General features: G+C 47.2%; 7 protein-coding genes across 7 annotated transcripts; 4 read left to right on the top strand and 3 right to left on the bottom strand.

Moving 5' to 3' along the window:
- The first annotated feature begins 7 nt into the window (after window positions 1-7).
- F4822DRAFT_322245 (GINS complex, PSF2 component) lies at window positions 8-1,122 on the top strand. The gene is made up of 2 exons (XM_051455484.1): window positions 8-270; window positions 360-1,122. Exons 1-2 carry the CDS (start codon window positions 157-159, stop codon window positions 1,011-1,013), a joined length of 768 nt encoding a protein of 255 aa, XP_051312407.1. The 5' UTR covers window positions 8-156; the 3' UTR covers window positions 1,014-1,122.
- Window positions 1,122-2,461, bottom strand: F4822DRAFT_322265 (uncharacterized protein). The gene has a single exon (XM_051455486.1). It carries the CDS (start codon window positions 1,738-1,740, stop codon window positions 1,231-1,233), a length of 510 nt encoding a protein of 169 aa, XP_051312406.1. The 5' UTR covers window positions 1,741-2,461; the 3' UTR covers window positions 1,122-1,230.
- Window positions 2,226-4,152, top strand: F4822DRAFT_322247 (uncharacterized protein). Its single transcript, XM_051455485.1, has 3 exons — window positions 2,226-2,421; window positions 2,472-3,268; window positions 3,373-4,152. The coding sequence occupies exons 2-3, from the start codon at window positions 2,679-2,681 to the stop codon at window positions 3,788-3,790; spliced, it is 1,008 nt and encodes a 335-aa protein (XP_051312405.1). The 5' UTR covers window positions 2,226-2,421; window positions 2,472-2,678; the 3' UTR covers window positions 3,791-4,152.
- On the bottom strand, window positions 3,878-5,062 carry F4822DRAFT_322231 (uncharacterized protein). The gene is made up of 2 exons (XM_051455483.1): window positions 4,100-5,062; window positions 3,878-4,015 (listed from the first exon to the last, which is right to left on the bottom strand). Exons 1-2 carry the CDS (start codon window positions 4,610-4,612, stop codon window positions 3,980-3,982), a joined length of 549 nt encoding a protein of 182 aa, XP_051312404.1. The 5' UTR covers window positions 4,613-5,062; the 3' UTR covers window positions 3,878-3,979.
- A 1,790-nt stretch (window positions 5,063-6,852) lies between these two features.
- Window positions 6,853-8,411, top strand: F4822DRAFT_431499 (DHH phosphoesterase; the record flags this gene model as incomplete). The annotated part of the gene is made up of 2 exons (XM_051461486.1): window positions 6,853-7,199; window positions 7,244-8,411. 2 exons carry the CDS (start codon window positions 6,853-6,855, stop codon window positions 8,409-8,411), a joined length of 1,515 nt encoding a protein of 504 aa, XP_051312403.1.
- Window positions 8,412-8,646: 235 nt separating this feature from the next.
- F4822DRAFT_322154 (NAD(P)-binding protein) lies at window positions 8,647-9,867 on the bottom strand. Its single transcript, XM_051455482.1, has 3 exons — window positions 9,657-9,867; window positions 8,998-9,386; window positions 8,647-8,882 (listed from the first exon to the last, which is right to left on the bottom strand). Exons 1-2 carry the CDS (start codon window positions 9,748-9,750, stop codon window positions 8,998-9,000), a joined length of 483 nt encoding a protein of 160 aa, XP_051312402.1. The 5' UTR covers window positions 9,751-9,867; the 3' UTR covers window positions 8,647-8,882.
- A 117-nt stretch (window positions 9,868-9,984) lies between these two features.
- Window positions 9,985-11,394, top strand: F4822DRAFT_322134 (S-adenosyl-L-methionine-dependent methyltransferase). The gene is made up of 2 exons (XM_051455481.1): window positions 9,985-10,262; window positions 10,312-11,394. Exons 1-2 carry the CDS (start codon window positions 10,249-10,251, stop codon window positions 11,195-11,197), a joined length of 900 nt encoding a protein of 299 aa, XP_051312401.1. The 5' UTR covers window positions 9,985-10,248; the 3' UTR covers window positions 11,198-11,394.
- The last annotated feature ends 453 nt before the right edge of the window (window positions 11,395-11,847 follow it).

Raw genomic sequence — 11,847 nt, 5'->3', positions numbered from 1 at the left:
TGGGGCTATAACCAATCAGAGAGCTTCCTTTTAATTCCAATTAGAGGGCGCGTCAACTTTACCGCTGTCAATCGCAGTCGCAGCGTCGCGTTTTCTTTTCTAACTTTTCAATTTTTAGGTACAACTCTCACCAACCCTTCGACAAAACACCTCCTGATGGCCCTCCCATTGCCTCCCGGCCTTGTACCGGCTGAAGTGGCTTTTTTATGCGAAATGGAACTAGTCACCGTAGTTCCACGCCAGAGGCTCGAATCAATTCCTCTTCTTAGTGTAAAGGCCCAAACCCCACCACCCCGCCATCGTCATTATCGAGTCCCCTAATCTCGCGATCCTCGAAAGCTAACACAGCAACATAACAGGGAAATACCCCAGCACTACGACCACCACATCGCGCTCAACTCCCGCTATGGCTAGCATTATTACTAAAGAAACAACGTCGCGCGAATATCGTTCCCCCACCTTGGTTACATCCAGACTCGCTTAAGGAAATCATAAACCACGAAACGAATATCGACCCCGAAGCCTTCTCCCCACCCCCGCCGCCGCCTACAAGATCCGATGGGAGAGGAGGTGCCAGACCGTTTGCGCAAGCATCTTCGGATGTAAAACCAGGGGATATGGTTCTTTCGCCGCCTTTTCTTCCCTCGTGTACCAACGAAGCACCCGCGGGTTATCTTCCCTACCACTGGCTAGAGCTGTCCGAGACACTACTAGCCCATGCCGCGGACGATATACCGAATGCTGCTGAAGTCCGGGCGTTACTGCGAGATCTACAAGAAGTACGCGCTGCCAAGATGAGGGGAAGTACGGTGCACCTCGAAGGCGGCAGTGGAGTACTCAACTTGCGAGGTGTCGGGGCCATGGAGTTGGCTGAGAGTAGGGGGTTCGTATTGGGTGTTATCGAGGGTGTGAGGAAGCTAGGCGCAAGCGCAGAAGTGAGCAGGAGGGAAGAAGAAGAGGAGAGGGCTAACGGCGGCGGCGACGATGAAAGTGACGAAGAGATGGGTTTCTAAACACGAAGCTAATAACACATGGGGTACAGCATGGCATTTTCATGATTCGGAAAGCACGAAAATCAGCATAACGTCGAATTCGAGTACCAGCTCTTCGACAGCATGGCGTTCATATGGGGGGCATTTAAATTTACTTTCTTTTCCTTCATATACCCTATTTTATCTATCCTATCCGATGATACATACTCAAATACTACACCGTACACTCCAGAACGACTCATCCGTATATCCAATCCGGTATTCTAATGACGCTACCGTCGATTTTGTATCGATACCGTATCCTACTCTCCAGCTGTGAACAGTGAAAGATCTGGCCTATACGACGTTCTTCCTCCCAGGGTATCGGTACTGGCGGATCCATCAGATCCTTGATTGTCCTACCAGTGATAAAATACAGCGCCACTAAGAAGACTAACAGATTCATAATGAACACCATGCCACCGATGGCCAGGCCGATGGCTCTGGGTAAACCCTCGGCCATGCCGACGGCTATCTGTTCTATGGGGTTCCATAAACCCGGTAGTTCTTGGAGTACGGCGACGATGATATCGCGCAGATCTCTCATGACCCCCCGTAAAAACCCGAGGAACCTGCCGACCCATACCCGGAATACTATGATGAGTGCGATTATGAGAGCACTGTATACGGCGATGAGGATGATCCGGTTACTCCATTTGATGGCTGTCTTGATTTGATGCCATAGCTCTACCACCGGCGGTCGCGCCATTGTGGGCTTTTTTTTTCCGTCTCTCGTTCGCACTATCTTTCCCAGGAAGATATGTCGAGAGTGGAAGTTGGAAATTCGCCAGCTTAGGTTGGCTTGGAAATCGAGAGACCCTGCTGTTAATGTTTCAACCTAGAGCATCTGGCTCGAAGAGAGGTGAGGACTTAACTGGGTGTTTAAATGGACAGAATACCTCAGACGGTGACAATGGGTTTGTCTGGAACAAGGCAGCATGTGGTTCGGATAGAGATCAATGAAGTTACTTGGTCATATCACGAAAAATCTTTCATTTCCAAAGTCACCAAAGTTGGAAGGGGCTATAGTCTTGAGATGAAGAGAAATCCACCTAGGTATGTTATTCACGGGTTTCTCTTTACCGACTCTTTCTCCTGTGCGTCGCGGGACTAACTAGGATATCCAATACTACTGTAGCTTCCTTTGGTGTAATAAATTGTTATCTTGTTGTCAAAGGGATGTTGTAAGTCAATAGCACTGTCACCGGTTGTACAAGAACAATGACTAGATACCTAGTTAAGATGTGACAAAAGAAATCCTCACACAATGTATTTTTTACACAAAGGGGCTTATTTACCTAGATATTAGGCCTAGCTATACCGCCATAGCGGGGATACCTTTCGCTTCAAATTTTTGCTTGGGTAAAGGAAGTTGGGCTCGCATACCTAGGTAGCCTTACCTTCATGCCATATGCAATGCTTCAGCACTAATGCATTCAGCTCGGAACTCTACGATATCGACGAAGCATAATAATGCAATGCAACGCTATAAAACGAGGTATTAATACTATCGCCTCGTAAGAGAAAAATGAAAGTAGAGTGGATTCTCATGTTTGTCCATAATTTTTACCGTACTTGCAGCAATACAGGAGTCGAACGACTCTCACGTCAAAATGTCCTGTCAAATAAACGGCAACTCGGATATGTATGGGGTTGGTATTCGAATTGGATTTTATCTCCAGTGGTATGGTACCTATTATCGCAACATGGCTTGCCAAAGAAGAGGTGAATGGAATGAGACTAGCCAACGCCCTCTTCATATCTGCAACCTTTCTTGCCCTTGCTATCCAAGTATCAATGAAGACTCTTCAGCCAGCTGAAATATATATAATCCTCTTGTTAACCTATGGGGCCTTCTACTGGCTGGTGCCTCTTTTCCTTTGGCGCCTAGTCATTGGATGTAACTCGCGTTTGGACCCTTCCGTTTGGCCTCGAGTTGAGCCTAGCCGCATTTATAGCGTCTTGAATTTCGGCCTGTTGATTGCGGAAACCATTTTCCAGCTATGGTTTTGGGCTACTGGGATACACAGAATCCCAGCTGCCACGAACTGCCCGCAATATGGCTTTTTCTTTGGTGTGGTCTCCCTATACAGCCCTTCATTCATTGCAGTGAACGTCATTTTCAATATCATACTGCTCATATGCTGCTTCGGGTATTTCTGTTTGGATGTTGGTATAGTACGACGACCGCATTGGCTCCAAGATCGAATCAGTAGAGCATATACGCAAGAAGCAAGGTCTGTGTCTTCTATCTTGATCTACTCAAGCACCAGTGTTCCTTTGGATGGGTAATTGGATGAATAACATGAGTGTTTACGCAACATATTGATCTAAGGCACAGCAAGGAGCACGTATTCCGCCTACAGGTCCTACAAATTGTGCTCAATCTTATAGTAGCTAGCGTGGTTGTGATCGCTACGGAACTTACGATTCAATGGAACAACATAAACGACGTTAATGATGCATCAACTGCAGGTCAAACTATTCCAGTTATCACTGCAACTGGCCTTGTTGCTCACGTCTTTTACGTTTATTTCTTCAGGCACGATTCTGATTCAAGTTCGTCCGATCCATCAGACTCACCACCAGATTCATCACCTCGATTACCGGGTCGGTTTGGACACCTACCCCCGATGGCGCACCCTGGGCCTTTTAGGAGATCAGGCCCGACTGCATTTACCGGTTCTACCAGGCCTCCTGGGCCAACGGGACCGCCCGAGCCACATGGCCCTCCTGGAGCTGTAGTAAGGATCGGATAGCTGAGGAGCCCGACTCCCTTCTATGAGGCTTGAACACTATAGCTTGGTATACTGACTTTGGTATCGGAGAATTATAAAGTCCAGTCAACTAAGCGAAATCTTTTCGAGGTGTCCAATCTTTAGATTCGCACAACGTAAAACCCGGCGGCTATGTACAAGTATGAGTCTCGAACTAATATACAGCTTCCGCTACTCATTCGCGTGCGCATCATTGTAGTAGTGAATCTACGTTTCAGTCAGCAAGTCACTCAAACTCCCTATACTCCACACACCAATTTAAACGGGAGAGGGGAGAAGGGATAAACCTACAGTCTGATCCGCACATCCACTCGGCGTCTGGTATCCATACGCACCCGTATTAATAAACAACGCCTGGTCCTTACACACCAACCAAGCAGCCAGATTCTGTCTCTTGACATCGGGAACACTCCACGTCAACGCATCGCCCTGAAACTCAAACGTGCCGAAATCATTCTTCGTCGTGTTGAACGAAGTTCCGAGCGTGCGCGGGGGGTTAGCCAGGTCGGCTGGTTTTTCAACGTGTAGGTATAGGGGTGCACCGCCGTCGCCTGTGTTCGCGACTAATTGTCCTTCTTTCACGTTGTACTGGCCTGCTGTCTTGTAGCTCTCGAGGATGGCTGTTCCGGCTGCGTTCGCTGGTTTGGTTTGGAGGTATTTGTGGAAGTTGGGCGAGGCGACGGCGCGGATCCAGTACCATCCTGATTGGAGTGTTGTGCCCGGGCCGGAGGACTGGCGGGGGGTGATGGGGTTGGCGGAGGCGAGGGTCGCGAGGATGGCGATTGCGATGGGTTGGACTAACATCTTGGATAGGTGTATTTCGAGATCGAGACGTATGGGATGTAGTTACTTCTGGGGTGTAGATCAAAGGACTGAGGCGAATGAAATATGAAAAAGAGCTCGGTGGGGCAAGGGTATTAAGTTACATTTCCAAAGTGCTGGGCGTCGATGGTATTTATTCCGAGCATGTGTCCCTCTACTCTCTTTACTCTATTTTTACCAGCGATGCGCTAATGTCCCCCGGTGGACGGATCTTGTCCGGTGCGCGTGTGGCCTCCGTATTACCTTGTCGAGTAAGAGGAATATAGTATGTTAACTTGAAGACGTGATCGTGGCCCATTTAGCCTAAGTTCAGTTCCGGCAAGTATACCGTGTTGGTATGGCTTCTAGAAAAGAGAGGTCTAGACCAATTGGCACTGAAATGTCCTAATGATGCACGTTTATAAGATAATTAGCTGGATTCTCTTGTAGAGAAGATATTATGATGATTAGCTAAGGGTTATTGATTGAGATACTTTTGACCCTTTTTTTGGGTCGTGAGAAGCTGAACATCACCCGGGCATTGAACCAAAATATGCTCCCAAAAAGTTTGTCATCAATTAACTAATTCCATTGCCCGTATTCTAATGATAACAAGGCGCATCTGTTCATCATATCCTTCCACAATATCGAAGCTATTCGTACCTGAAGAAGGTGCACGTCGCCGCTACCCCATCAACACCGTAGTTCGAGAGTGACCCCTCTAGGACTGAACATAAAACTTAGGCCTTCTCCTTCTCCTTTCCCTTCCCCCCTCCACCCGAAGGTGGTGGCTTGGGATCTGGGACCTTGACCTTGATCTTACCGTGCTTGTCGCAGTACACATCTTTTCTCTGCCTAGGCATACTCAAACATCTTTGCCAGTTCGTACAGGCCACAACGTATTCCGGGCCCCAGACGAAGATACCGCAGGTACGGCAGAAGTGGTCTACTAAGGTGCACATATCGCCCCGACTGTGTGTAGGTATTCCGGTAAAGATATCCGTTGATGATATCGTATCGGTGGGGATTATGGGGTTTGAGTTGGCTCGCTGGGTTGGTCCTCCGGGATAGGTTTGATGGCGAAAGGTGGGGAGAAAGTAGGTTGGGTTAAATTGTCTCTGGGCTTGGAAGTGTGTTTTTCTCAAGACCATCTTTCTTAGGCTTCGTCGCCTGAATGCGATCCGTGTCATGTTGTTTGTCATGGGTGACGAGGTTCATGTACGACTCTTTCGGTGGTTACTTTTCGGTGGTTACTTTCCGATTCGGATGATTAAACAGGAGTTACTATATGGTGATTCAGGTATCACCCTAATGTGTGGGTAACACCTATGAGATATGTTGATGAAAACCGCTGACCAGAAAGAGACTTATGATGAAGAGATATTGAGTAGCTTGTTAAGTTGTTGCTGTAGAGGCATACGAAGAATAAAAGTAGGAAAGGTCTCATAGTTATGCAATCTCATTAGATTCAGTTAATACGTATGCCCTCGGAATGAGAATAAGCAAGAAATCCTGTAATAATTTGCTGTGAATAGACAGTGAGTGTGATTCCATGTGAATCCGATTAAGGACTTGTCGTTACACAGCTGGTACATTATGTAGGTACCTAGGTGAGGATTTGGTCCAAAATAACAGTTCTAAACTTTTCACATTTATCAAATGATGCATTGATATGTGGTTTAGGGGAGGGACTCGTTTTGGTGGAAACTCGCGACTAGTAGTTTGTATAAGAGTCATGAAGTTGCTTTAATAACGTTGGTTTATCTAGGGTTTACTAAGAATGATGCCGGATCTTCTAAACAGACAACGTGTTTTGCGGATTGTTGTGTCATAGTTGGGATTGTCTGAGGTGGTGAATATGATATAACTTTGACTGTTGTAATGACTGGAATGCGAAGGTGAAATATGATAAGTCATACTGTACCATCTATATCGTACCTAGGTAGCTTCCAACGGCACTAGGGCGTCGTCGACGTGAATATAGGTAAATGTGAACAGTAACCTGTTATAAAAGAAAATAGTGGGAAGGTAGTGATGGAAATACTTATAAACGTAGGCGCCGGTACTGCTGGAATCAAATAGGGGGTAAGACAATAGGCAGCTAACCAGACACCCGGGCCGGAGATTCAGGGGTGGAATGCGCTGTCGTTGACGTCATTAGTGACCTAAGACCCTAAAGTTCTCGCGGGTGAAAGCTCTTGTTTGAATGCATCATCCCGTCAGCCGTCCCGTAAGAGTCTACCATGAATCTTATGAGAGCTGGCATACATAATATTGGTTCATCAAGAGTACTCAAACATCTTGCTCAAAGAGAAAGCCTTAATGCTACCAAACAGATAAACAGACGATTCGCTTCATTTAAAGCGCAACGGTCAGCAGAAACCAAAACGATACCGACCTATTATCTTGAGATGAAACGTAGCGCATCGTCGTCCACTAAAGCCACCTCGAGGGCTAAGAAACCTCGCGCTGAGGTACCTGAATACCACTTAACACCTCCTGTACGAGATGAATCAGGCAAAATTATATGGCCAGCTCCCAGAGCGCAGATTGAACGGGCTCGGAGTTTCATTTTAGAGTGGCACGTCCTGTAATGCGTATTTGTGTTAACCCGAACTAATTGTCATAATACAGCGCTTCGGCGAAAAAGAAGACATTGATTGTACCAGATAAGGACGCTGATGGGTTGACTTCGGGTGCTATATTACAGAAGACACTGGTGCTATTAGGCCTGGAGCCGAATCTAATAGTGGCGCATCTACTGCAGAAGGGGCACAATATCCATGATGAGAGCGAGCGTACTGCTATGGCTACGCATAAGTCGGAGTACATATTTGTCCTTGATCAGGGCTCTCGAAAATCACCTCCGGTCATTAATGGCTCTCATAAGGCGCTGGTAATCGACCACCATTGGGCGCTAGACGACGATTTCCCTGAAAATTCAGGACATGTCTCAGCATGCCACTCACCGCCAGTAGCCACAAGTTCACTGCTTACTTACCACATATGTAATGAACTACACGATAAAGTCCACGACACCTGCGATTGGTTATGCGCAATGGGAACCCACGGAGATTTAGGAAATACGCTGAAATGGGAGCCGCCGTTTCCAGATATGAAAGCAACTTTCAAGACGTATACAAAGAAAGCGATAAACGAAGCCGTATCGCTTATAAATGCCCCTCGCCGAACAGCAACATACGATGTTACGGCGGCTTGGGATGCGCTAACTGCTGCTGGCTCTCCCTCGGAGTTACTGAAAAGCGAGAGCCTTCTGGCTGCTAGGGCTGAAGTAAACGCTGAAGTAGAGCGCTGTACGCACACAGCCCCTAAATTTTCAGGCGATGCTAAGATCGCTGTATTCCGCATCAACTCCGCTGCGCAGATTCACCCAGTCATAGCGACACGCTGGGCTGGACATCTGCAATCGCCGAAGTTAGAAGTAATTCTAGTAGCTAATGAGGGTTATCTCCCCAGCATGGTCAACTTCTCATGTCGGATACCCCGAAGTGCACGGTCGAGGGATCCGCCGGTGAATATTATCGAAGTGCTAAAGGGAACTGCTGACAAGGCGCCGAACCCGACTTTGCGGGAGAGACTTGGTGAGTCGTTTGCGAGGGGACATAAGGAGGCGAGCGGAGGTATTGTCCCCAAGGCGGAGTTTGAAGAGCTTATGGATATTCTGGAGATTGGGAAGAAGCTTGACAGTAGTAGCGGTAGTAGTCCGAAAAAAGCGAAGGATGCGGTACCGAAACAGTCGAATACTCTTACGAATTATTTCAGCAAACAAGCTGCTATATGAATATTAAAAGGGAGAGGCGTTTTTTAGGGACGGCAGGCTGCATATGGATAGCGGTTTTAGGGGATTCAACTGGGCAATGCTGGGGGCTATGGAGGACTTATACTCAGTGATTTACAGTTGATTATCGGTGTCCATATCATAGCCCGCTGTGCTTACGCCTGGCCGTTCAACATAGAACAGTACCTAGATGTCCACGGGTGCTAGCGGCAGACATAACACAAGTCAGCCCTAAATCTCTAGTGTATTCGATCGCTAGCCCAGCGCCCACGGTGATTTCCTACCGGTGATATAGGTACTTCACAGCAAGTAAACTCACCCCTATCATTCGCAGCTCATAGCACTGTTCGGGTAGTCTTGTATCAATAATTAAAATTGAAATCTATCACAAAACCCTCATCCCATTCAAATCACATGTAACCGCCCTCACATCAGCACACACACTTGTCCCACAAGCTGTCCCACGCCATGCTTCTTCCTAATGATTTAAGCCTCTGTCGCCGCTCGCACGTATACGTAAAAAACGATGAATAGATAGACAGACAGACAGACAGATAGGTTGGGCCGAGTGCACACGAAGCAGACTCACTCACAGTTTTCCCGCCGCCTTGAGGCCCCTCTCGCCATCGACAAGCACGCACCAACCGCCATGGCCACTACCACCATCACCAGCAACCACAGCACCCTCGTACCCGGCTTCCTCCTCGCCTTCCGCTTTGCCGCGCGCGTATGCGATCACGGCGTCGTCCCAGGTACCGGGTTGAAGCCAGACAGCGGGGATACCGAGTTTCTTAGCCTCCTTGAGTACGTTTAGGGTTACTGGGGCGGGCGTGATGACGGAGAGTGAGGTGTGTGTTGGGTCCGGGAGGTCAGCGAGAGATTTGATTGTGGGATGCGTGCCGAAGGGTGTTTCGATGTTGGCGCTGGCTGGGTTGATGGGGGTTACTGGGAGGGAGTGCGCGTGGTACCAGGTGAAGACTTTATTCGTACGCCAACTGGTGTTAGTTACCTATCTATTCATATATTTATTTCATAATATTCATGATATTAAATGAGGTTATGATGCTCAGGTACTATGTCGCATCCAACTTGCATGATCCAACCACTTGGTATTCTAGATCGTGTACGTTGGTTGGTTGGCCCGCTTGCAACCGAGATCAGGGACAAGAAAGAATCAAGACGGACTGCCTAATAGGCTTTGAACTAAAAAACGAGTGCCGAACAAGGGGTAAAAACGGAAAACCTTACCCTTATGACCGAATTTGGCGGGGTTCGTACTGGCGCCGACCACGGCGAATTGAGGGGAGTTGAAGAAAGACCTCACAGTAGCTTCGGTAGTCATTTTGAATTATTGATTATTATATTGTATTGGCAGGTGAATAATGTATCTATGATTTATAATGGGGAAATATGGTCTGATTGATTGATTGATTGACTGACTGACTGGAGTGGTATGTTTGGTCGAAGAAATTAAATAAGAGGGAAGAATGCTGGTTTGCTGGTGTTAAATGCGAGCGACTCTCTGGATTTAGCTGAGTAATATTTTGGTATCAGGTCACAACAGTTGAGAGATATAGATGAAAGAAAAAGAGAATTCTAGACACCATTTACAATTATGGCTTGGCACCACCAATGCTGATCGATTGCGTCTTCAGCTACTGTGTATCATCGGATGCAACAAGATAACCGAGGCTGAGTGTGCTTTATCTCGCCTTAGCTCATTACCCCTGTTTTGCTCTAGTGGTGTATGGTGTATAATACCAACAATTTTACCTCGTGCTGGGGTAGATCCCTAGATCCTGAACTCAACTTATCTCTTGTTAGTTGAATCACATACAGGATGGCGACTTTCGCGTCAGTTGCAACCTTCCTTTTCAGAGACAAGTCGCTAACAGAAATACAGCCGACCAACATTTTCAGCAAAGGCCTACGCGGCTTTTCGGCCGACTTACCCACCACCTCTATTCCGCACCGTCTTGAATTACCACCAGCTACCTACACCTGGAAGCACGTTGTTGGATATCGGCTGCGGTCATGGACTCATTGCTCGTTATCTTCGACCGAATTTCAAATCGGTCATTGCTATCGATCCGTCCGCAGGGATGATCACACAGGCGCAGCAAACAACAACTGATCCTGCTATCACGTTTCGCCAAGGTAGCGCTGAGGATCTGAGCTTTTTATCCGATGGATCTTTAGACATGGCTGTTTCGGGCCAAGCTGCGCATTGGTTCGACTACAGTAAGGTTTGGCCTGCTCTTGCGAGGGTGGTGCGTCCCGGCGGCACAGTAGCCTTTTGGGGTTACAAGGATAACGTGCTAGTCGGCGCCGAACAGGCTACCGTAATTATGGAGAAATTTGTTTATGGGTTCGGCGAAGTAGTCCCGGGTGTGAAAGGGATGGGTCCGTACTGGGAGCAACCTGGACGTAATATTGTACGAAATCTTCTTCGCAGTGTGCAATTTCCGGAAGCCGATTGGGAGGATGTAAAAAGGTTAGAACATGAGCCGGGCGAGGAAGGCTCCGAGGAGGTCCGTTGGCTAAGGAAAACGATGAAGCTTGGTGAAGTAGAGGGCTATTTAAGAACATTTAGTTGTTTTAGCAGCTGGAAAGAGGCTCATCCTGATGTTAAGAGTCGAGCCGATGGCGGAGAAGGGGATATCCTCGATATTATGTGGGATCACATGATCGATGCGGTACCTGAGTGGAAGGCTATGGGTGAAAGATGGCGAGAGATTGAAGTTTTAAATGATTGGGGTACTTATATCTTGATGGGTAGACGTCGTTGAAGCTGTATGTAGTACTGCAGTGACAGCATTCGTTTGATGCCGCTATCGCTGTAATTGTTAGACACTTTGGCCTTGTTATCATAGGCTGTTCAATAATCTATTGAGAGTTAATTATCCGATGTCGCGGCAACCAAGCTATGCTGAATCATATATGTATGAGACAATCCGATAGGATAGGATGAATTGCTTTGACGAAATCTGCCCTAGTCGTAAACATTTAAGAATCATGGCATTGGATGGGATGGAACAAAAAGTGTATTCTGGGAAATAATTGGGTACCGTCTATTAATCTCAGCACAATATTCTTATGTAAGCCAACAATTCACAGTTCATGTTTCGGCGGTGTGTTACTGCCCCGCCTGGAATTGACCAAGTAAAATGCTGCATAATTCACTAGTGGCATACCGTTGCCCCGTCAATCTGGAAAGCCCAATCGATCCACAGCTAGCAGGTACGCATGGACGGCGCTAGCTAGGGGGCAACTCAATTTCACCGTTTCAAGTGCCCATATCAACTTTCTTATTATTTTTCGACCGCTGCTTTCTTACACATTACAACTCCAGAAAATATCATCACAAACGTTGCCTTTATTTCTTCGACGAACTTGGTCAAATTTCCACCAGTTTTTTAGTACCCAAATACCTCGGAAT

The sequence above is a fragment of the Hypoxylon trugodes genome (assembly GCF_022578975.1).
Source record: "Hypoxylon trugodes strain CBS 135444 unplaced genomic scaffold F4822scaffold_7, whole genome shotgun sequence".
In the NCBI taxonomy this organism is placed as follows: Eukaryota; Fungi; Ascomycota; class Sordariomycetes; order Xylariales; family Hypoxylaceae; genus Hypoxylon; species Hypoxylon trugodes.
Note: the sequence above shows the minus strand (reverse complement) of the source record. Positions and strands in the feature narration are given on the sequence as shown.